This window comes from Chroicocephalus ridibundus, chromosome 2 (assembly GCF_963924245.1).
Source record: "Chroicocephalus ridibundus chromosome 2, bChrRid1.1, whole genome shotgun sequence".
Taxonomy (NCBI): domain Eukaryota; kingdom Metazoa; phylum Chordata; class Aves; order Charadriiformes; family Laridae; genus Chroicocephalus; species Chroicocephalus ridibundus.
Genome location: NC_086285.1, coordinates 30569156 through 30591118, shown reverse-complemented (window position 1 = coordinate 30591118; position 21963 = coordinate 30569156). Strand labels below are relative to the sequence as shown.

Genomic DNA, 21963 nt, shown 5'->3' with positions numbered 1-21963 from the left:
ATAGTGTCCAGCATACCTCTTAATATTGACAGCTTTTTCCAAATGTTGGAGACTGAAATGAAACTGGTGATATTTTCAAAGCTAAGTGTCAATGCAGAGAACAAATCTAAAATAATACCTGAAACACAATAAATATTAACAATATAATTTTCAATAATATATATTTTTTTTAATTTTAACTTCAATATTGTTTATTAATGAAGTTCTGCATTGTGTTTATTTTTTCTTTGCCGATAACTCCATGAATCTGTTAGTTAAGGGTCAAAGTAAGTGCTGATTAATGCTATGTAACAAAAATTTCCTCTGACAAAGGGAAATCCCCCCGCAAAGGCTTTGATAAGTCATCTGTGTAGACTATTGCCAAATAACCTGCTCTACCAATTTTAAAATTATCTATAGCATGGGATGTGCATACACGCCACTGTGTCATTGGACTGTGAAAGATAATACCTCTCCCTAAACACTTCTGCGTTCTCGTCTCCTTGGACACTCACAGTATCTGCAACAGCCCCACAGCTGCTGTTGTTGACACGTGTTTAGGTGTAGTAGAACCTCTTGTTGTTTTGCTGGTATTAGCCAGTGTATTTTTCCTTCACATAGTAGTTTTAATCTCTGTTTTCTTTTCTCCTGTAATGGAGAAAGCCTGAGTGGTTTTGGTTTTTTCAAAACTGTTTTGGCTGTGCATCTTTGGCAGCATTAATTAAAGTTGTGAAAGGATCATGGGAAAGTAGTCTTGTGAAAAGCACTTAGGTGGACAGTACTTGGATTGTAAATGAATAAAACTGACCTCATTGTTTGTGTGATTATAACAGCCCGTTATACTGTGAGGTACTAACAGTTTCTCAGAACAATGTACAATACAACCGATACTAAACAGCGCAGCTGTAGGGAAAATGAATCAGGACTATGCCATGAGGGATACTCATTACATTTGCCACTAGGAAAAAATACAGGCACTGTGTTTTCACTAACTTCTTTAAAGAAGCAAGTGTGTACCAACCGTAAACTGTAACTCTCAAGGAGGAAGAGATTTTACCAATTATATTCAGACTTTACAAATTACATTTCCTATCTTCAGAATAACTCATGGGAGTTATCTAAACTCTGGATTTAAATCACCTTTCTACTATTCCCGCTGTCTAGGACTTGTTCATTAAGCAGATTTTTTTGTTTGTTTAATTTTATTTTTGAGAAAATAAACTATTATTTTTTTCTTTATACCAAAGAGTTTATCTCAGTCTCTTTCAAAATCCAGCCATATCTTTGATCCAAGAATGGTATAGAGTTGATTTGATTGTTTGCTTTAGAGGTTAATGCATCCAACAGGCTGTATGAAGTCTAAGGAGAAAACCGCATAGACGATAAATAGCTTGTTGCAAAACACTGGGACATTGTGCTTGATTCCTGTCTCCGTACTTAACTTCAAAATCCCTATTACTCATACAGAGCATCTTTTAAGGTTCCACGGTGGCCAGATAAAGGGCAAGGAGGAGACCCTACACATGCAATATTAGGATCTGGATTTAGTCCTAAATAACACAAAAGATTAATATTAAGCATGAATATTACTGGATTTCCACAGGCCTCCTGACCAGTAGAGTGATCATTCAAGGTTGCTGTAGAAAATTAGACACAGGGGTACATAAATTTCAAAGGTTGGTTTGACCTTCTGACCTGGCCAGATTATTTCTGCGAGGTAGTTCTTGTCAGAGGTGTGAGGATCTAGGCTGTGGGACTGCCCGTGGGTAGTCAGATTTCCCAGCAGTGTAAGCCTGAGCATTTCTAGGATGCGATGCTAATGAGTGGTGTGGTACATGTTTTACTGCTTTACTGTGAGGTTACAGTTACAAGAAGCAGATGCAGTCTTTGGAAAGTGTTCCTTACAGTCTCTCGTTTCTTTTAGCAGTCTACTGAGACTTAGGCAAACTTAGAGCAATCTACTGAGATTCTCTTTACTCAGAAAAGTAAAATATGCTTGTATTCAAATCGTGCTTTAATTTTTTTATTGTTTTAAGGATTTTTTTGGGAGTTAGATCGGTGTTCATTCATGGCTGTAGGATGTCTTGGAAGGACACAGTCTAGTTTAGTGGTTTGTTTTGGTGGGGTTTTTAATTGTTATTTTTTTGAATCACAAAATTGCTTTCTGATTCTTTTCCAAAAGTTTCCCCTAGTTTTACTCTGTCCTTCAGTCAAAAATGCAGCCTCTAGAAGCCTGCTTCTGTGTACTTGTGTTTGTGTGTGTAATTTTGGCTTTCAAGTGCTAAACTAACATCTAGTTTTTGGTGTTCTCTGAGCAATTTGTCACTGTTCCAAGTCCTTCTGCAGACAAGTTTGTTTGGTCAAATGGGCTTGCATATCAATAGTTTTCATCTTGTGGCAGTGGAAAAGACTGAAAACCGTTTTGTTAATGGTATTCAGTGACGTAATGTCTCACGAGATCAGCAAGAATTCAAGAGAGACTCTCATGTTTCCTGATGATACAGCTGGTTGTGGGAGAAGCCTGATGGTGTGCAGGACATTCAAGGCCAGGAAATGGTTAAATTATTCTGCTCTTTTATCTTCAAGATAGTCTTTGCTTTTCTTCATTATTATTTAGATGAAGCCACTTAAAAACCTGTTAAAGGATTCTGGATTTCATGTGTTGATTGTGCTTTGATCTGAAACTTTCAGAAGCGACTCCCTTTTTCTGCTGAACTGCTGAACCTCCTCGTATCATACTCAGCATGGGTTTCTTCGAGGCCGTTAGCCTAGTTTTTGGTTATGTCTTCTTCACTCCTCTCAAGTTTTTAATTAATTCATTCAATCTTGGGTGTTGAAAACATCATTATGTTATATTGTTGGGGTTTTGCTTCGGAATACAAGAAGAGCTTGTATTTTTTGATGAAAATGGAGTAGCCTTCTTCAAAGAGAATGGTAAAGTTCCTTCCCCAAAGGTGCCGGGGTTGAACTCCTCAGCAGACAGAGCGGATTCTGACCCCGCAGCCCTTCATGATCACAAAGGGCACGTGATATCTAATCCCTGTGATACTATGTAGTATGAGAGAGGCAAGGGGAGAGAGAAGACCATTTTTTCCTTGGTCTTTCATGTGGTGTCTGACAATGTGGATGTCTGTTGAGTGTCTCTTAATAATGCCTGCTGTGCTAAGCTCTCATGAGCGTATTTAAGACATTGGAGTGTCTGCTTTCCACACCAGGATTGAGGGTAGGTCAGCCGTGGCAGGACTGGAGCAGGCTGGGCAGACCTGTAGGTGCACCTACGGGAAACTTTAGAGCCACAGGAGCAAAGAGCCTGTGGACATAATCTGCTACCACATCAAATACTGATCCAGGCTTGAAAGATCACAGTTTTCAATTTCCAGGTAAAATTCTACTTAAGTCCTTTCAGTCCAGCTCTAACCCATGGCTTTTTGTTTCCCATGAGTGCCAAAAGTTTATGTCTCAGTCTCCCTCCTGAACCGTAGCCATGTTATTCATTTCAGAAGAATGGAAATCTCTGCATGTAGTCAAATGGGAAATCAGAGAAAAAATAAATATATCAAAATTACAGGAGAATGTATACAGTGAATGAAAACAATGAATAATAGCTGCAAAACTTTAAGAAAACCAAAGCTGGAAGTTGGTGACAGTGAAGCAATAGAGAAAATATAGCAAAATAGTGCAGAAAAAAATTATTGAAGAGACTATTTGGCTTGCATTAACCTTGTCAATCAGGCTCTATTACTTTACACTATAGGTAAAACCAGTAAATAGCAGTTCTTGTTAAATATCAGCACTGGGTGAATGAATTTAATTTATTGTAGAGGATATATTCTCCACTGTACAATTTTAGATTTAAATTACAAACCTCACATTGGAGCTCTGTTGCATTTGAACACGAAGAGCAGCTGTATTGGGAAAAGCACCAAATTGAATGTGTCTCCCCTTAATACGTTGGATATGTGGACTCTTATTTACATTAACTTATAAATTGCCTAGATATAGTAATGTGCAGATATTGTGGGAGTGTCCTCAGAATGAATCTTGAACAGCCCTCAAATCCAGGCCAGTTTTACATCTCAGGGTTGTACATGCAGTAGAAAGGGTCTGTAATTGCAGGACATAGCAATGTTCAAATAAAATGGAACTAAGTGAAAGAGAACTCTTGTACCTAACAAAGAGATAGTCAAGGAGGGAGCTTATAGAAGTCTCTAAACTCACAAAGGATACAGAGAAAGTGAATAGAGTACAGCTATGCAAAGCCTGAAGCCAGAAAATTAAATTAACAGAGCAATTTTAAAGCAAAATTACCTATTTACTCTTATTGGTGGGTAAAAAAGGTGTGTAACTCATTGTTTCCAGAATGATGTAGATGCCAAAATCTTGTCTGGGTTCAGAAAGTGTTTAGACTAATTCATGGAAGAAAACTCTGTAAAGGGCTCTTCAGTGCAAAGGTACAAGTTGTGATCACAAGTCTTTAAGCCACAGTTTGCTGGAAAACCAGAGGGTATGTTGGAAAAGAGTGACCGAATACTTGCTGTTCTTTCCGTTTTTGCCCTCCATTTGCTACTGCCAAGGCAGGTGTCAGACTGCATGGATTATTAGTTAGAACCACTCAGCCATTGTCATGCTGCTGTTGGTCTTTTCTCATTAACTCTTCTTTATAGTTATCAGTCCAATATATTATGGAGGAAACACCAGCAAAAGTAGGAAATCTCTTAGCTCTACAAGTTATGCATAGCTTCACTTACTTGCATAGCAAGTCTTACTGCCTTGCTTAAAACCTATTTGTTTGTCCTATTCATTCTGCATTAAATTTAGAGATCAGGTGAGCTTATAGAGGAGGAGATTCCAACGGTCTCTTCCATGACTTTTCTACACAACTTAAATTTTGAGACTGAGATTACAGACACTCAAGCAGGTCACTGGTATATAAAATCAAGTTGTCCTGATTTTTAAATATTGCAAAAGCACGATTCACTCTCTAATAGAAATTTAGGATACCTCAGAAAGAATTGTTTTACCTCTTGACTAATCTAACTTTATCACACATTGAAAAGCTTATCTTCCGATGAAGAGACTGCTTTCAACTACACAGCTTGCTCATTTGTACACAGGTACTACGGTGCAATTTGCTCCAGGTTTAGGCCTCAAGCTTCACTCTCTATGTGTCTGTAGCCTTAATTATCCCACAAAATGACTTTGAAATCCCTAGGGGAAACCTTCCTATCCAAAGCAATGTTTAGTTTTTATTTATAGCTGTAAGAGCAAAAATGAGCCTATGGAACGTGAGTAGACACAAATTCCTGACCACACATCTCCAAAAGAGGTTGAGCAGCAATTATGTTCTGTATTTTGCCCTTTGAAACAGCACTGGCTTTTTCTTTAGTTCATTTATCTAATTTAAGTTTTTCAGGTCAGGAATAGGTTTGATGTTAGCTTAATAGCAATAGGGCTCATTCATCGCCTGTGATGTTTTGTTTTTCTTGGTATTGCTTTCTCTTTCTGCTGTGTCATCTGTGTGCTTATATGTCTTTTGCTTTCTCTTTCCACTATGTCATCTACATGCTTATATATCGTAAGCTTCAGTTCCCCACGATATCTATTTATTGTCTGAAATGGTACTTTCTCAAATCTTCCTTCAAATTGCATCATGACCTCTTCCCTGCCCTTAGGACACTGTCCTTTGAATGTATTCACTGGATCGAGAGCAAGTTCCTGCAGACTTTACGTTACCCCTGTGCTACCTCTTCTTGTATCCAGTCTGCTCTGTTGATTTATAACAGCTTTTTAATGCAATTCATGTACTTTTCTTTGAGCTTCCCAAGCAACTATCTGGACACAACTCTGTGGGTTGATAGTGAGGACTTATTTGTGCACTCCTTGGGCCTTTTGAAGCCTAACTTCGCATATAGCATATGTTTGGGTGTTACTGAAAGTACACAGAGCATGGAGATGTTTGATGCAGAACTTCTAGTGGTTTGGCTCAAAGAAAAGTACAGTGAATACATTCAAAGGGCAGTGTCATGAAGGAAAACTCTTGATAATGGTCATTTGCAATTAGCTCTCACAGTTTCTCTCACTTGTTCAAAGAAAACCAAGTGTTAAAAGAAGAAACAGCAGCTGATTTGCTTGTCTGACATTTCGTTTGCTAATTGTAACTGTCTCTGCCTCTCACAAAAATAGTATGACAGTATGTACAACAGTGAAGAGACTGTTTGCTGGTGACTCACACCAATATCAGTTACGTGTCAATACATATGTAATACTGCAAGTGGTGCATGGTTTTAAGAAGTAAGCAAGAAAATAAATGGATAATTCACTTTGCCTCTTGTTTGTCTCCCTAGTAATATTTATGTTCTGGTTACAAGAATTTAAGAGCTTAATTGTTTTATATTTGATTTAAAATTCATCAATTTTATAAGTAAATATTTGAAGTTAGGCATGCTTTAACTCTATTGCTTTTCTTCTATCAAGGATCATAAATAAACAACAGGATTAGTAACGTGGTACAATTCTGTTTGGGTCCTCTTCATACCTGAATATGAAAATAATAACAAACAAGATAAAATTACTATTCTAATTATATAAGCTATATCAATAACAGGTTTTCATAAATAAAATGATCATGCAGTGTAAGATACTAGCCTGCTGAATCTATGTCATTGACCAAACAACTCTTCAGTTGAGTCCTCTGAACAAATCTAGGCCTAAATTTTAGAAACATTTTGTGTCATGATCCAGAGAGGGACTTCAGCGTCATGTCATTCAAGATTACAGGGGTATTGAAAAGCAAGAAACTTCAGGTGGTCTTTTTGCATATTTAGCAGTTACAGTTTAAGGATCTGTGAAATGAAAATTTGTTATGTAAAGTTGCAGTAATGCCTATGTTGAATACTTTGTGAATTCTACTAGCTAGTAGAGTGAACTCTACTAGCACTCAGAATCTGAAAAGTACCCGGGTTCTTTAGTTATCTTTCAGGAAGAGAGTATATAATTTAGAAATTAGTAAATATAATTAACTTGCAGGGCTGGCCTTAATTTTTAAGGGGAGCTGATTGGCAACTTTCTGTTACAGTGTTTGTTTTTTTTTTTCAATTATGGTTATGGGAAAACTTTTTTTTTCTCAGTACACTGGCTCAATTTTGTCAATTTTTTCCACTTTGTTCAGAAAACCTGTGACAAAAAATCCTTTTGAATTTAACTAGCTCAGAATGTTATTTTTTAAAAAACTGGTAAGTCCGTTATTTTTGAGCTCAGTTGCAGCTCAAGTTCTCATTTCTCCTAGGCATCAATCATCCTAAAGAACCTGAACCCTTTGTGTTGCAGTGGAGGTTTCCCTTATCAGGGAAGGAAGCGATCTCTGCATGAAGCTATGTAGGAATCGCAGCCAGTCACAGCTGGGGACATCTTTAGGGTTCATGACAGTTAGGGGATACAGGCAGGTTGGAGATAGCTTCAGTGAAGAAAGATTATTTATTTAGTAAAACAACTTCTGAGAAGGAGTATTAGTCTTTCTGCTGTAACACTTCTCCCAAAGAAATTTTGAAGCAGATGAAAAACCTATTATTTATTAATTGATCTCTTCACTCTGCACCAAAGCTACTTTGTGGTGACAATTTTGTGCATGTTCCCCGGCAGTATGTGTCTATAATTAACCTCAGCCCCATCGCAATATGAGTGAAGAGGTTGTTTTTGTCTGCTCTCAAAGGAGTCACATCGGAAAGGAACTTGGAAGGTGATGATATGTCATTTGTTCCCTAGCAGGATTTGCAAATACTGACCATGTTAGAATCCATAAGGAATAGATCTTTTCTCTAGTCATTAAAATGTGTGTCTTTGTGGGATAAATGAATCTATATGTTTTGTCAAAGGTACAGAAACTGCTATATTTAATTTGACAGTACTGACATCCTGTGCTGGATGGGGCTACATGAAGGTGAAAAAAGTCCATTATTAAAGAATTTTCTCAAAAGCTTTGAGTGTCTTTTCCCCCAAACAAGGTATATTTTCTGTTCTTAAGCAGAATAAATGTTGTCTGTTATGTGTTAGGATTTTCTCCCAACCACCACCTTTCACATAATAAGAACATGAGAAATCCCCTACTGAGGAATCCTCTATGGTCTGCTAAGCCCAGTAGTGTCTCAGATGCTATTTAAAGACCTAGAATATGAGGCCTGGCTGCCTTTTGCAGTCCATTCCCTTTGTATTTCTCCAGTATCCAAAGTCAATGTATTAGGGATGTTGGTCAGTATACTGCTGCCTAGTCATTTTAGTATCCATATATAGACCCATTCCCGCAAATTCATCCAACTTCTTTCTGAACCTGCTGACACTGTCTGTCTCCACAACCAGGATCTTCTTTTAGCAAGATGTAGAATTGCTCCGCCTCTTGTGTATAGAAGAAATAGCTTCATTTATTGTGTTTTTAAATCTCTTATTAGTCTCAAAAAGCATCCCTACTTCTAGTATTACAAAAATTTGTTAATAGCAGTTCAACATCATGTTGGATATATGGGTAGGGTAAAATTTTGTACAGCAACAAAATTGTCGTAAATGTTCATTATTCTGTATTATTTTTCATTGTATTATAAGGGAAAAAATGAGCCTTTGTTGTGTTGTTTGTGGGACTGGTACCGAACAGAGCATCTCATTGTGCCATCTGCAGTCCCAATAAATCTTTTTCCTGGCTGTTTAACTACTTCAGAAGCCAGAATTTTTTTCCAAAGCAGACATGATAAATATATTTATGTTGTAATTATAATTAAGGAGTTAAAGTTATGTTCACTTTAATTGTAGTTTAACTTCTCTATTGCTCATTTTCCTATTGTGAATCAAGCTTTAAAATAGAAAATTTAGTTTCTAGGTAGAATATAATGTTTCAAAAGGCAGACACATTTAGAGGGAGAAAATCTGCTTCATTCACATATTACATAGGTTGTCAGAAAAATCAGATGGAGAATGGAAATTAAATGATGAACAGGAGATGAAGGCTATGGATTCATGGTAGCAGGGAAGGCTCTATTTTAAGGGAGAGATCATGAGGCATTTTAGACCTTTTAGACCATGAGGCATCACTGTGGCAACATACCAGCTGTTTACAAAGCAAATTATTAGTGACCAAGTATTCAATATATTTGACATTGCAGTTTGTAGTCTGGAAACGAGGAGAAGATGACACTGAGCACTTGGTTCTCTTCAAAAACATTGGATAGCCATCTCTGTTATTGATTCTTCACTTCCTTTTTGTTACAAGGGAAATAATTGAGTATGCCTAAAAATAAAAGATAAGCAGTGAAAAATTGATTTATTTCCTCTTTTGTACTTCTAAATATGTATGAAGATTTGTATTTTAATTTTGGTCACATATGTGGCAATACTTGTCACTTCTAATGATAGCAAATCTTATGTGTCTGGTTTGAGTCACTTTAACCCAAAGCCCTTTTGCCTGACTTTTTGGGATCAAATACACGTGGGCTGGAACTTAACAGCTTTACAAATATTTACTGACTTTGCATGTTGCAATGGACATCACTTTTCTGTTCCTGTCTGTGAATCTGTGTGCTGAAAATTGTAATGCTCTCTTATTACAGCTTCTGCAAACAAGACAAGTTGCCCATTACGTTCCAGTCCTGTGTGATCACGAAGGAGTGCCAGGTGTCAGAGTGGTCGGAATGGACCCCCTGCTCCAAAACCTGCTTTGACATGACAACCCCTAAAGGGAATCGTACAAGATCACGGACCATTAAACAGCTCCCTATTGGCAGTGAAAGTGAATGCCCGCAATTAGAAGAAACAGAGCAGTGTGTTTCTCAAGGAGATGGTGTGGCACCGTGCATTACGTGAGTTGGTTCATTTCAGTTCTCCCTATACTAAAATGAAGAATTTCAATTAAGCGTACAGGGCTGGTGACGGAATATCAATCAAATGATTATTAAAGAAGTAATAGGTTTGGTTTGGTTTTTTTTTTCAGTGCCTTGCTTATTTAGTGCTCTTCTTAAAAGCCTGAAGCCTGCAAGTAGATGCTATTATAGTGAAATCACTTCCTCCTCTAAATACAGGAAAAATAACAAATACATATTTTTTCATTAGTGTTAACTTTTAAAGAGATCATTTCTGTGTATGCAGGTTCAGTTAAGACAAAAGTAAATTAATTGTGTTAATTTGTTGGTGATCTTTCCCCTACATAACATTTCCGCCAGAATCATTGCTTTCTGAAGTACTTGTCTGTTTGCAGATAAAATTCTGACCACAGGAAAGAGGTGATAAACATCTGTTTAGCAACCAGACTTTTTTAGTGAGACTCGTATTCGGCACAACAAAGGCAGGACTGGGCCCCAAATGGAAAGTGGGAGAGGCTCACAGTGACAGTGAATAAATTAACCCTCCTTAAACTTTAGGAGAAATGACAGCAAGCACTTTAGGATTCAAGAGATTCCTGTAATCCTTATCAAGTAATCGAGATTAATATTAAAGTCCCAACTGTGCTTTTTCTTTATCGGACTGAGAAGAGGGTTTGGGGAAATGTCATTTGATGTTAAGCATCTTTGACTGCGGTACATATTTTTCATTTAAGAGTTGAAATGTCGTCTTTCCCCATTTCCAACCACATTGGGAAGCAGTTTGTTTGATTCAGCCTTAAAGTATTCACTGGGTAGAGAATTCTGTGGCATTTCTTGCAGTTCGTAATTCCGATTGGGGTTTTAACTGGGAGACACAGATCTTCCTTCCTGTGCATTCACTGATTAGAAAGCTCACAGCCTCTCATCATTCATCAGTACCCAGCAGGGACGCTTCAGTACTGCAGAGCCATCTTCCTCTTGACAGTGAAAAAGGAACTTACTGAAAGGTTTTTCTGAAGTAATAATAAAAATATACAATTATAGCTTTACCTTGATATTCAGGAGAAACCGCTGTCTTTCTTATCAAAGGTGAACAAGCAGCTTTTGGGTTTTTTTTTTTGGAGTTGGTTTGTTGTGGGTTTTTTTCCCTCTCCTTTTCTGGCTCTTATGTTTCTCAGTGTGCACATTTCTTTGATATTTTGGCTTTGGTTCATATAAATTGTCTAGCTATAAACAAATGCCGAGAGTCACAATCTTGAAAGTTAGCTTACCTGAACATAGGCTATATGTCTCTGTATACCAGGTTTTTCATCCCTCCAATAAATTATACACACACAGTATGTTTCAGGAATTGAACAGAAAAGATCTTCCCCCAAAAAATAATGATTTCAGAAGTGAAATAATAGAGGAAAAGTTTCCACCCACATTAAATATCAGACTTAACGCACCTCTGTGTACAAGAAATTGTGGGGCTCATGCCTTTTAGAAAATAAATAAAGGTATTAAGGTGTTTCAGCTTGTATCATTTAATGCTGTGTAGAATGGCTTCATGATTTCTAAAGACCCAATTAACCAAATTTGATCCAGGTATGGTTGGCGGACCACAGAGTGGACAGAATGCCGTGTTGATCCTCTCCTTAGCCAACAGGACAAGAGGCGGGGAAATCAGACTGCGCTGTGTGGAGGTGGCGTTCAAACCCGGGAAATGTACTGTGTGCAAGCTAATGAAAATCTCCTCTCCTATTTAAATACCCTCAAGGAAAAAGAAGGTAAATCTGATTTGCTCGCAATTGAATTACTGTGACATCAGTGCACTTCAGCATTCCAGAGCTCATTGACAGCCATTGTCTTCTGGCATGAATGCCTTCTTACCTTGCAGCTTACCGTTATTTTCTAGTTCAGACGAAAATACTTAATTGCAGTAGCAGTTTCCTAGCTACAAATTACTATTTCTTAATATCTACTGAAAAATATTGTCTTATGCAAAGGACGTCTCTCAAGAAGAAAGTGCATGAGAAGGTGGGTCAGAAATCCTAGATTCGGTTCCTTCCTCTAATGTGAATTTCCTATGTATCCTTCAGCTGGGTGATGAACCTGTGCAGTTTGGTATGCAGATGGAATATGTCAGTTCTGGCATGTAAGCTCAATATAGAAATATGCAAAAATATGACTAGATTTCATTCTCAGGGAATTGATTCTTTTTTTTTCCTCCTTTTCTCGATTTGGTCAAGTTCTTAAGTGGCTTTCAGGAGTTCAAGGCAATATAATGTCATGGGTTTGTTTTCCTAACTGAAAGAGTAAAGAGATTATTCCTTGTCACTGTTACAGCTTGTACAGCTTCTTAAAAAAAGAGAAAATAGCTTAGGAGACAAATCTTTAATTCATTTGGTAATATACATTCTTAAGAACAGCACTTGAGTATTTTACATTACGTCTACTTCTGCATACTAACGCAGCACTATAGTTTTGGTAATTAGTGAATTAAGCTAAATGCATTTAGCTTGTTAATTAAATTTTATCCTCTTCTGTCGCTGTTTCATACAAACACACATCATTATTAAAAAATAAATAAATACAGCCACATACTTCAGGAGAAGCGACATATTATACATGTCATGTAATACAACAGTTAGAGCAGAGCTGACCAAACTGCCGGCTAATGAGGTTTCTGCCGTGGGTTAAAGGTACTCTGAAACTTGCTGTAGAAGTACAGTTTGTGGGGAATATTAATGCCAACATCCATTTCAGCATGACTGCTTGGATCAGTAGGGTGTGACTTGTGTGCTCTGTGGGCCCCACATCTGTATTTATTAAAGAAGAAGCTTTCAAGCCTCTTTGTTTAATGCAAATCAGCTTCCACTCAAGGGCTTTTAGTAAATCGCCTCTGCCGAACAAAGTTTAGATGCCCCTGCCTCAGAGTAAAGGAGTAAAACCTCCCAGCTAAGGAGAGGTAACAATAAAATCAGTGGCAGCTTACTGTTCAGAATGATGATTAGGATTTTGGTAGGCTGTGAAGTCTCGCCGGCTTAGGCGGGTGTGAAATCTGCCCTTATCAGACTGTGACAGGAATACGCGGAGCCCATCAGGAGGTAATCTCTGCAGGCCCCGGAAAAGCTGATTAAAATGTAACTAGTCTTTGAATGCATAAACATGAGAACAATTTTTCAAGAGCTCAAACTAGGGGTGAAGTGGGTCTTAGTTTAAAAAGGAGCTCTGGGGTGTTTCCACGTTAGGGGACAGATTTTCAGAAGAGCTGCTTCTCCACTCATCCTCCCTCTCTCTCCCCTCCCACCTTGGATTCCGTGTAGGCAAGAGCTGCTCCCCAGACCCTCCTAGGAACAAGTAAATCAATGCCTATAAAAACAATACCATTTGAAAACTATGAGTTGAGGATTGGAAGAAGACAAGGGAGACACCTACCAGTTTTAGCTGCAGGGAAACGCCTTCATTTCAGTGTAGTTTGCTGTTGGTTGGAGTGAATGCTGTCTCGGTAAGGCTGCTTTGAAGACCTCCGTTCTCATATACTCACGGTGGCGTTTCCCTGTTATTTCAGAAAGTCAGTCACAGAGCAAGTCGAAGGCTAGTGCTGCACCTCTGCTATCGATCACTTTTGAAATAACAGGTAGGTAAATTAAGGCCCCTGACCTGGCCTTTCAATCAAAAGCGTGCAAAGGAGGCGACGTCCCTTTCGGGGGAACTTCGTTGGCTGTATGTGTATAACTAACGTGTATATGTAGCTCTGAAATAGTTCAGTGGATTTGTGCGTTCTTAGGAAATTTCAGATCAGTTTGAAAGTGACAGGCCTAAACTCAAACTAATGAAGTTCATGAGCTAGCCAGGATGCTAGGACACCCTGTTCCACACCTGCGCAAGTGACTGATTTTCCTCTCGATTCTGAGCAGTGGGAATTGCTTCATTGCGTTCGTCACAGCTGCTCTTTTGAGTCCCTTTTGTAGATTTAAAACACCGAGTTAGTGCTCCAGTAAAAATTTGGACTTTTAATACTTAGCTGAACCTGAATCCCTCGCAGTGTTCAGGTCTGTATTATCTCCTATCAGAACTCATAAATTTAGACTTGAGCAAGAAGGGAGGTATTGGGTGTAGTAATTAGGCAGCTGACAATCAAGATTCCTGGAGGCCGTTGTCATTCTGCCATTTACTTGCCACTGACGTAAATTCCTTCATCTCTATTCACCTATTTAACAGGTTTGGGAATGAAGTTTCTCTCATGGTAAGCTTATGAAGTAGATTGTGTCATCTTTTTCCAAGTACCTTTAAAAACCTCCATGCAGAATGACAGTGGGAGGAAAGTTCCTTTACGGGCAAACACACACTCATTTCCCTGTCGAACACAGAGCAACTGCTTACATGCATGGAGTTGTGCAGTTGCTTAGAGGATCGGGTCCTGAATTATCTGCTGTCTTTTGATGACAGCATTCAGCATTGTAGAAAACGGGGGAAGAATATGTATTCTTTCATTAGTGGTCATAATGTGTTTTGGGCTTGGGTTTTTCTTGCTTTTTTCAAGTAAGAGCACTTTAGTTGGACAAATTCCCTTCCACTGTTTGCTGTGAAACCAGTGCAACAAATGACCAGAAGGAAGAATATGAAGTTGTGTCTGCTTATGCTGATGGAGCCACATACAAATTCACTCTCTTTGCCAGCCTAGTCATTACTGGGCACTAGTCTGTTGAGGGTTCCTGGAGAAGAAAGGGGAGGTTGAGATGCCAGTAAATATAGTAAAAGCTTAAGAACAGAAATATGTTGGGTTTTTTCAGTTCTTTTTAAAATGCAGTCATTTGTGAAGTTGTTCTACAAGGGTATAAAATATATTCAGCTAAAATTTTGTAATCTCATAGATGATTTGAGGACTCATTTTAGTATTTGGGTCACTAACTCAAACCTGAAATCCATTCAAACCTAAGTCTAATTTTTTAGTTAGACTGAAGGAGAAGAAGAGATTATCAAAATGCATTCACTTTTATTTCCATTTTTGTCACAAAATTTGGTTAAATTTCTGCACAGAGCTTGTAGTATTACACACAGTCTAATCAGCACTCAGCATCACTGCCGAGGAATAAAGAACAATCTTTATTGCTGACACAAGAAAGTATGAAAGGATAGAGATAAGACAAGGTTTTAAACTGTAGGTTTCTGCTTCCAGCATCATCTTCTCTCAAATTGTCCTTGCTAAACAATAGGCAGCAAAAGCTGAGATAATTTATACTTTTTTGATGCTGAAAGAAATCCGTTTAAATTAATGAGAGCAAGATGATCATAAGATACCCAGGCAAGGCTAAGTTTTCTTATTTTACTGTCACCTCAAAGAGACAATTCTTGAGTAATCCTGGGTGAAATACACCCTGAGTGTTCAATGATGAAAATATTTTTTAATAATCTGGAATATAAATTATCTATCCTACTATTGAATTCTTTTGTTTTAAAAGCAATATATAACATATCTGATAGCAGATATTTGTCCATCACTTATGTTCTAAGAACAGAATTTCAAAAGCTTCTTGGTGTATTGAAAGATTTGTTGATACCACTTACCTGTCCCCAAAGCACTTTTTTCTTCCCTTACACTCTAATGAGTGATGGAAAAGGCAGATATTTTTAGTATGTTTTTTTATGGTAAGTGTATTTAACAATGTTTGCTGACAAGACCTAGAATTCTTACTGGACAAATACCTCCCAAAAAATTGAAAAAGCATTCCTATTACTTAAGTCAGTCTCTTTAAAGCCAAACACAGTCACAATTGCTCATATTTTAGAATTTCAGGACCATCACAAATTTAGCTGGAAGCCAAATGGATTGTGACAGTAGCACAGTAGTACCTTCTATTGGCAGACTCTTAAAACAATCTGGTTGAGATATGGCACAGCTGTGATATCAAAATCTGCTGTTTGAAGCTTCCTGGTGAAAGGTCTTTGTTACTTTTTTGAGTAACATCCCACGAACTAGTGTGATGGTAAGATGCAGGCCGGAGATAAGTACGGCATTCCTCAGAACACTTTCTCTGTTCCCTGAAGCGAGGCTTTGTCTCAGGGGTGTAATTGACCCTTAATTTCAACTGTCTCACTTGGGCAATTCCCCGATTAAATCAAGGTTAAAAAAGTATGGCTAGCAATTACTTACTGTTTTTCTTTTTTTTAAGAAACTATTCAATACGAATTCAATTACAGGCAAATTATGTTTGTTTATATCCATGTTCTACACAAGATATGCGCATTATGTTGATTATCATGCACATTAAGTGTGCATGTCAAACTTATTGTAAAATTCAATGTTCTGTCATAAAATTTAATTCTAACATAGCATTATGCAAATGTTGGACTATTTGTTCATATATTATTTTCTGTTAAGAGATTGGTGAACTGCAGGCAGTAATGTTGAATGACTATCTGCCATCTTCATGCCTTCATTATGTGGAGTAACACAGTGTAAAACTGTGCCAAAGGAGGTGACATGGGAAACCAGAATAGGGTGATGATTTTTCATTCTCTTTTCCCCTTAAAAAGTGAGAATTGAATGCTTTTTCTATAACTGGAAAGATCATCTACTTTTCTGTAACTGGAAAGATACACACTTGTATACAAATAAGACCATACTTTAACAACCTGATGTTTACTTTAACGTTATGTCCGTGGTTACTGATGTCATCTTTCAGAAGGATATTTTGTCATATTCTGAACTTATCTGAGAGTGTGTTTCATCAGAAAGCCCTTTCCATGAAAAGAGATTATTTGTAGTGGTGGCGGAAAATTAATGAGGTAACTTTCCTATGAAAAAATGCTGAGGGAGTAGGATGAGAGTGTTTTTTAAGTTAAGGAATTGCATGTTTCTTCAATCAACCAGAGTGAATGAATAGGGCAGAATTCACTTTGCCTTCTAGCAGATGTTCTCTGCTTGGTTTAATATTTTGTTAAGTCCTGTATTATGAAAGACAATTAAAATCTTGCTTGTAAAAAATGGTACTTCTTACTTCAGAGCTCTGTGCCTTATTCTGGCACCTTGTAGAATTGTCCTATTTGTGTAACCTGGGAATTCAAAAGGGTAAAGTATGGAAGGAGCAGGGTGATTTTGTCCTATTCCAGGGCTTATCGATCTCTAAAGATCAGTAGAATATGCCTTCACATATGTCTTTATAGATTAATAATACTTTAATGAAAAAAAAACCAGTTCTCCTGTGCAGTTTTAATTATTTAAAATATATTATGCGCATAGAATCATGGAATGGTTTGCGTTGGAAGGGACCTTAAAGGTTGCCTAGTTCCAACCCCCCTGCCATGGGCAGGGACACCTCCCACTAGACCAGGTTGTTCAAAGCCCCATCCGGCCTGGCCTTGAACACTTCCAGGGATGGGACATGCACAGCTTCCCTGGGCAACCTGATCCAGTGTCTCACCACACTCACAGTAAAGAATTTCTTCCTAACACCTAATCTAAATTTCCCCTCTTTCAGTTTAAAACTGTTACCCCTTGTCCTATCACTACACTGCCTGATAAAGAGCCCCTCCCCATCTTTCCTGTAGGTCCCCTTTAAGTACTGGAAGGCAACTACAAGGTCTCCCTGGAGCTTTCTCTTCTCCAGGCTAGACAGCCCCAAATCTCTCATCTTGCCTTCATAGGAGAGGCAGTCCAGCCCTCCAATCATCTTCATAGTTCTCCTCTGGACCTGTTCCAACAGGTCCATGTCCTTCTTATGTTGGGGGCTCCAGATCTGGACAAAGTATTCCAGGTGGGGTCTCACAAGAGCGGAGTAGAGGGGCAGAATCACCTCCCTCGACCTGCTGGCCATGCTTCTTTTGATGCAGCCCAGGATACGGTTGGCTTTCTGGGCTGCGAGCACGTATTGCTGGCTCGTGTTGAGTTTCTTGTCAACCAAAAGCCCCAAGTTCTTCTCCTCATGGATGCTCTCAATCCATTCTCCGCCCAGCCAGTATTTGTGCTTGGGATTGCCCCAACCCATGTGCGGGACCTTGCACTTGGCCTTGTTGAACTTCATTAGGTTTGCATGGGCCCACCTCTCAAGCCTGTCCAGGTCCCTCTGGATGGTATCCCTTCCTTCCAGTATGTCAACTGGTGGCAAATTTGCTGAGGGTGCACTCAATCCCACTATCTGTGTTGCCAGCAAAGATGTTAAACAGCGCCAGTCTCAATACCGACCCCTGAGGAACGTCACTCATCACTGGTCTCCAGTTGGGCATCCAGTCATTGACCACAACTCTTTGAGTGCAACCATCCAACCATTTTTATATATATTTATATTATATGCAAACCATACATGTATCTGAAACATAGCCTTTCTTGAACTAAAGCTGCTACAGCACACATCTTATTGCTGAGTGTGCACTTGAAGGTTTTTAATGTAAAAGAAAAAAAAATAAATTTGTCATAGTTTTAACTGTGTTTCAGGTTATAGCTTAAAAATAATCTTCTAAATATTAACTAACCAGGCTTTTGAAGTTTTAGTATCATACAAGAGCAAAGGGAATTATACAGCTTATTGTTCAGTTTCTTAAGTGAAGACATGCTCAATAAGACACCAGGACACTGACTTAGACAGAGTGCAATGTGAAGAACTGTTGTAGTAACATACTCTACGCATTAAATGAAAGGACTAGGTCCGAGAAGGAGCTACAATATCTACTGACTCCACGTAATTGGATTTGGCTCTGTTCAGCAGAGGGTAAACTGACTTCTGTTTCATTTTTTCAGGACAGGCATTTTTCCATCACTTCATCAGATTACAATGATGATATAGCAGCCTTTCTGAATGAAGGATGGTTCTGTCCACTTAGAGCTGAGGATCGTGACAAGTGACATGTGAGAAATGTGTTGACTTTGTTTTGACAGCCTCGAGGCCAGTGGACCGTAGTCTGTGTACGGGACCTCTTCCCAGCACCTCCCAGCTATGCCATATCCCGTGTCCTACAGAGTGTGAGACCTCAGCGTGGTCAGCCTGGGGACCCTGCACCTATGAAAGCTGTGAGGACCCTCAGGCCAAGAAAGGTATGTAAAAATTCAGCAAAGCCTTTTAATGGTCATTATTTCATACCCCTAAGTCACTAGGCATGTCTGGCTATGCAAGCACACTGAATTTTGTACCAAGAAGAGTATATCCAGTGCCTCTAAGCATCAAAAAAAGGTCATTGAATGAGGACTAAATTTAGCATTACTGCTGCACCAAAGTTGGCAAAAACATAGGCTGTTTACTAGGCCCTCAAGGTCAATTTGGGTTATTACAGGTCAATTCCAGTTTCAAACCTTACTCTCAATCTGAAAGGGATACAGTTTGTACACGTGTTCCAATCACAATTCCGTCACTGTCTTGAAAGGAGAACAGAAGCAGCCCTTGAGGTGTATAGTTTCCAGGTCACTCAAATATTTACAGTTCAGTAATAGTTTGAGAATTCATCACAGACCATAAAGCATTCTCTGGCAAGGAACTGGGACCATTCACTGTTGATAGGTGACACTGTTTTACTGATGACACATGTGCTGGTTTCAATTTTCACGTTTTACAGTTTATTCCTATGCAGAATAGATTGTAGTAACCTGGCATCAAAACAGGAAAGCAAGAATACAGTGACAACTGTCTTCAACAAATACATGAGGTCCATGTAAGAATTCTGCAGGTTTCTGGCTGAAAATGAGAAAAACTGGCCTAATCCCTGCTGCGACGTGATTATCTGACAAAAGTTGAAAATACAGACTTGGTTCCACGATTGAAAACACTCATAAGAAAGGGCAGTCACATATGTCCACTTGAAGGAGCAACTGTAATTACCACATTAGCTTAGCTGCTTCTTCCTGGTATACTGCTAGCTGCACTTCAGTCTGGGCAGCAATAATTCAAGTTTTACAATGCTATCTCACAGTAATGTGACCCAACCTTGTTCAATTCCAGAAGGAAAAAGCAGTTCAGCGTGTAAGCCTATTGGATTAATTACTCTGAGTACAGCTGTCAAGTAGTCTGTTTTTTCGGTTGCTGTTTCACCACTGAAAGATTTGCTGCATTTTCAGGGGTAATGTTGAGGTTTGTGAGACTGATTTGGACACCTGTCTAATGGAAACATATTAGGATGTACTTTATGCAAGTCCTTATTTGTGTACACATGAGCAGGGATCTTTTCTCAGCTGCCAACGTTTTCCCCTTACCTGGAAATTCTTATAAATTATTTTCTTAATTTCATTGACAATTCTTCTGAGAGAATAATGTAAAAGTTGTATAGGCTCAGTTGTACAGTTGTACAAAACAGTTGTACAGTTTTAGCAGCAAGTCTCTCTACATGTTTCAGAAATGGCCTTTTAGTGGGAATCGTTTGCCTCCTTTGTTGCAGTAGACACTGGAGTTTTTTTTCTGAAATTATATTAGCCTTTTGTGACAGGCTCAGTAAACCATTTGGAGATAATTTGTCTGACCTCTTCAATTTAGACAAAAACAATTAAAGATACATGGAAATGTGTTTTTAAAGTAATATTTATTATAATTGAATTAAGAGGCAGGTCTTCAATCAAAGAATCTATTCTTGCACGTATGTGTTTGAAAACTCTCCTCTATTTAGTTTGTGTCCTGATAGATATTGAAGAGTTTTATGTCGCATTTTATAAATAAATATCTGTGTATTACTAGCCTGCCTGAATATTGAGATAAACCAAAAGAGACTGTGAAGAGATGTGAAAAGAAACAAACCCTTGCCAAAGTTAAAATATTCTGATCAGATATACCAGAAACTATAGAAAAATATTACATGAGAAACTGTTTCCTGAATCCAGTTGTTCTGACCATAGATTTAGTCTGGCTGTTTCAAGATGCCATCCTGAAAGTGTGAGAGAGAGGGTTACTCTTAGACTGACTGACATCGACCTGGCAGATGACAAGCTGTATAAAGGCCCATCAGTTTCTCTGATCCAAAATGAGTTTAGGTAGTCTTAAGGAAATTTGTAAATGCTTGCAAGGGAGTATCACGATGGTAATTACTGAAAATTTGTTCATAGGAATCCTTGGGTTTATTCCCATGCCTTGCCTCTTCTGGCAATGTAGTCCTTTTTTTTATTTTATTTTTTGGGGAAGGGGAGTGTTTACAAGCTGATTTCACTTGATAATTCATCCCTGTTGGAAGATACCTGAGGCGAAAACAAACAAGTGAACAGAACTGTTCACTCAGGTGTAGATAGATAAAAATCTCTTTACTTTGCGTTTTAGAATTCAATTATTTTCATGGACATTTCAGGCTTTAAACTAAGGAAACGACGCATCACCAATGAGCCTACAGGAGGAACAGGGAACTGCCCTCACCTGCTGGAAGCCATCCCGTGTGAAGAGCCCTCCTGCTATGACTGGAGAATCGTGGGGCTGGAGGAGTGCATTCCCGACAATGAGAAGCCATGTGGCCCTGGTACGCAGGTTCCTATCGTCGTCTGCGTCAACAGTGATGGTAAGATGCTTTTTCCTCCAGTCCACACCAAGTAGCGTGGAGATGCTAAAATGTAGTCCAAAAGGGTAGCAGGTTTTGTCGTTGTCAGCTTTCTCAGTCCTGAAGACAAAGCTGTCTGGAATAGAGAGAAATACCCTTTAGTATTGGTTAGGTAGGATAGGCCCTCTAGTTTCTCTAGGATCAAGCTCCTTCACCTACACACCTTATGTTTTCAAAGGTTTCAGAAGAGAGTTTGAGAAAAGTAAATAGAAAACAGCTATTGTTTTTCAGTAGGTGACTAATGCCTACGACGACTTGACTGAATTCCCTGATGTAATCCCTCTAACAAATCTGATCCGCTGAGTCCAAAACCAAATAAAGTGTGAGTAAAGTAACACACATTGCAGTAAGTATAGCTGGAAGAAAAATAATAATGTGTTTAATAAAAAGCATGGTTTGATGTGTGTTATAGAGTTGGTTTGACAGTCCAGGCTGTCTTGCTTCTTCAAAAGGTCAAAAAAATACCCCCATTATTCAGTTATCCTTTGTGAGAGAAAAGAGATTTTGCATGACACAGTAATAAAAGTCAATTTTGAAAGCTGCCTACAAAGTGCTTTAGTCTACGGAAGACTCATGAATTACTGTTGCAAGAATATTCTTTATTCTATTAGTAATATTATAGTATAGAGCAGCATATGAATTAAAATAATTGTACTGACTA

General features: G+C 38.5%; 1 protein-coding gene across 1 annotated transcript in view; it reads left to right on the top strand.

Moving 5' to 3' along the window:
- The window catches only part of THSD7A (thrombospondin type 1 domain containing 7A), a 295731-nt gene that overhangs the window by 172001 nt on the left and 101767 nt on the right, over positions 1-21963 (top strand). The window contains exons 5-8 of the mRNA XM_063324919.1: positions 9570-9818; positions 11406-11587; positions 18679-18834; positions 21060-21263. Of these exons, the coding sequence (XP_063180989.1) occupies positions 9570-9818; positions 11406-11587; positions 18679-18834; positions 21060-21263 (791 nt within the window). The remainder of the gene's footprint in view (positions 1-9569; positions 9819-11405; positions 11588-18678; positions 18835-21059; positions 21264-21963) is intronic.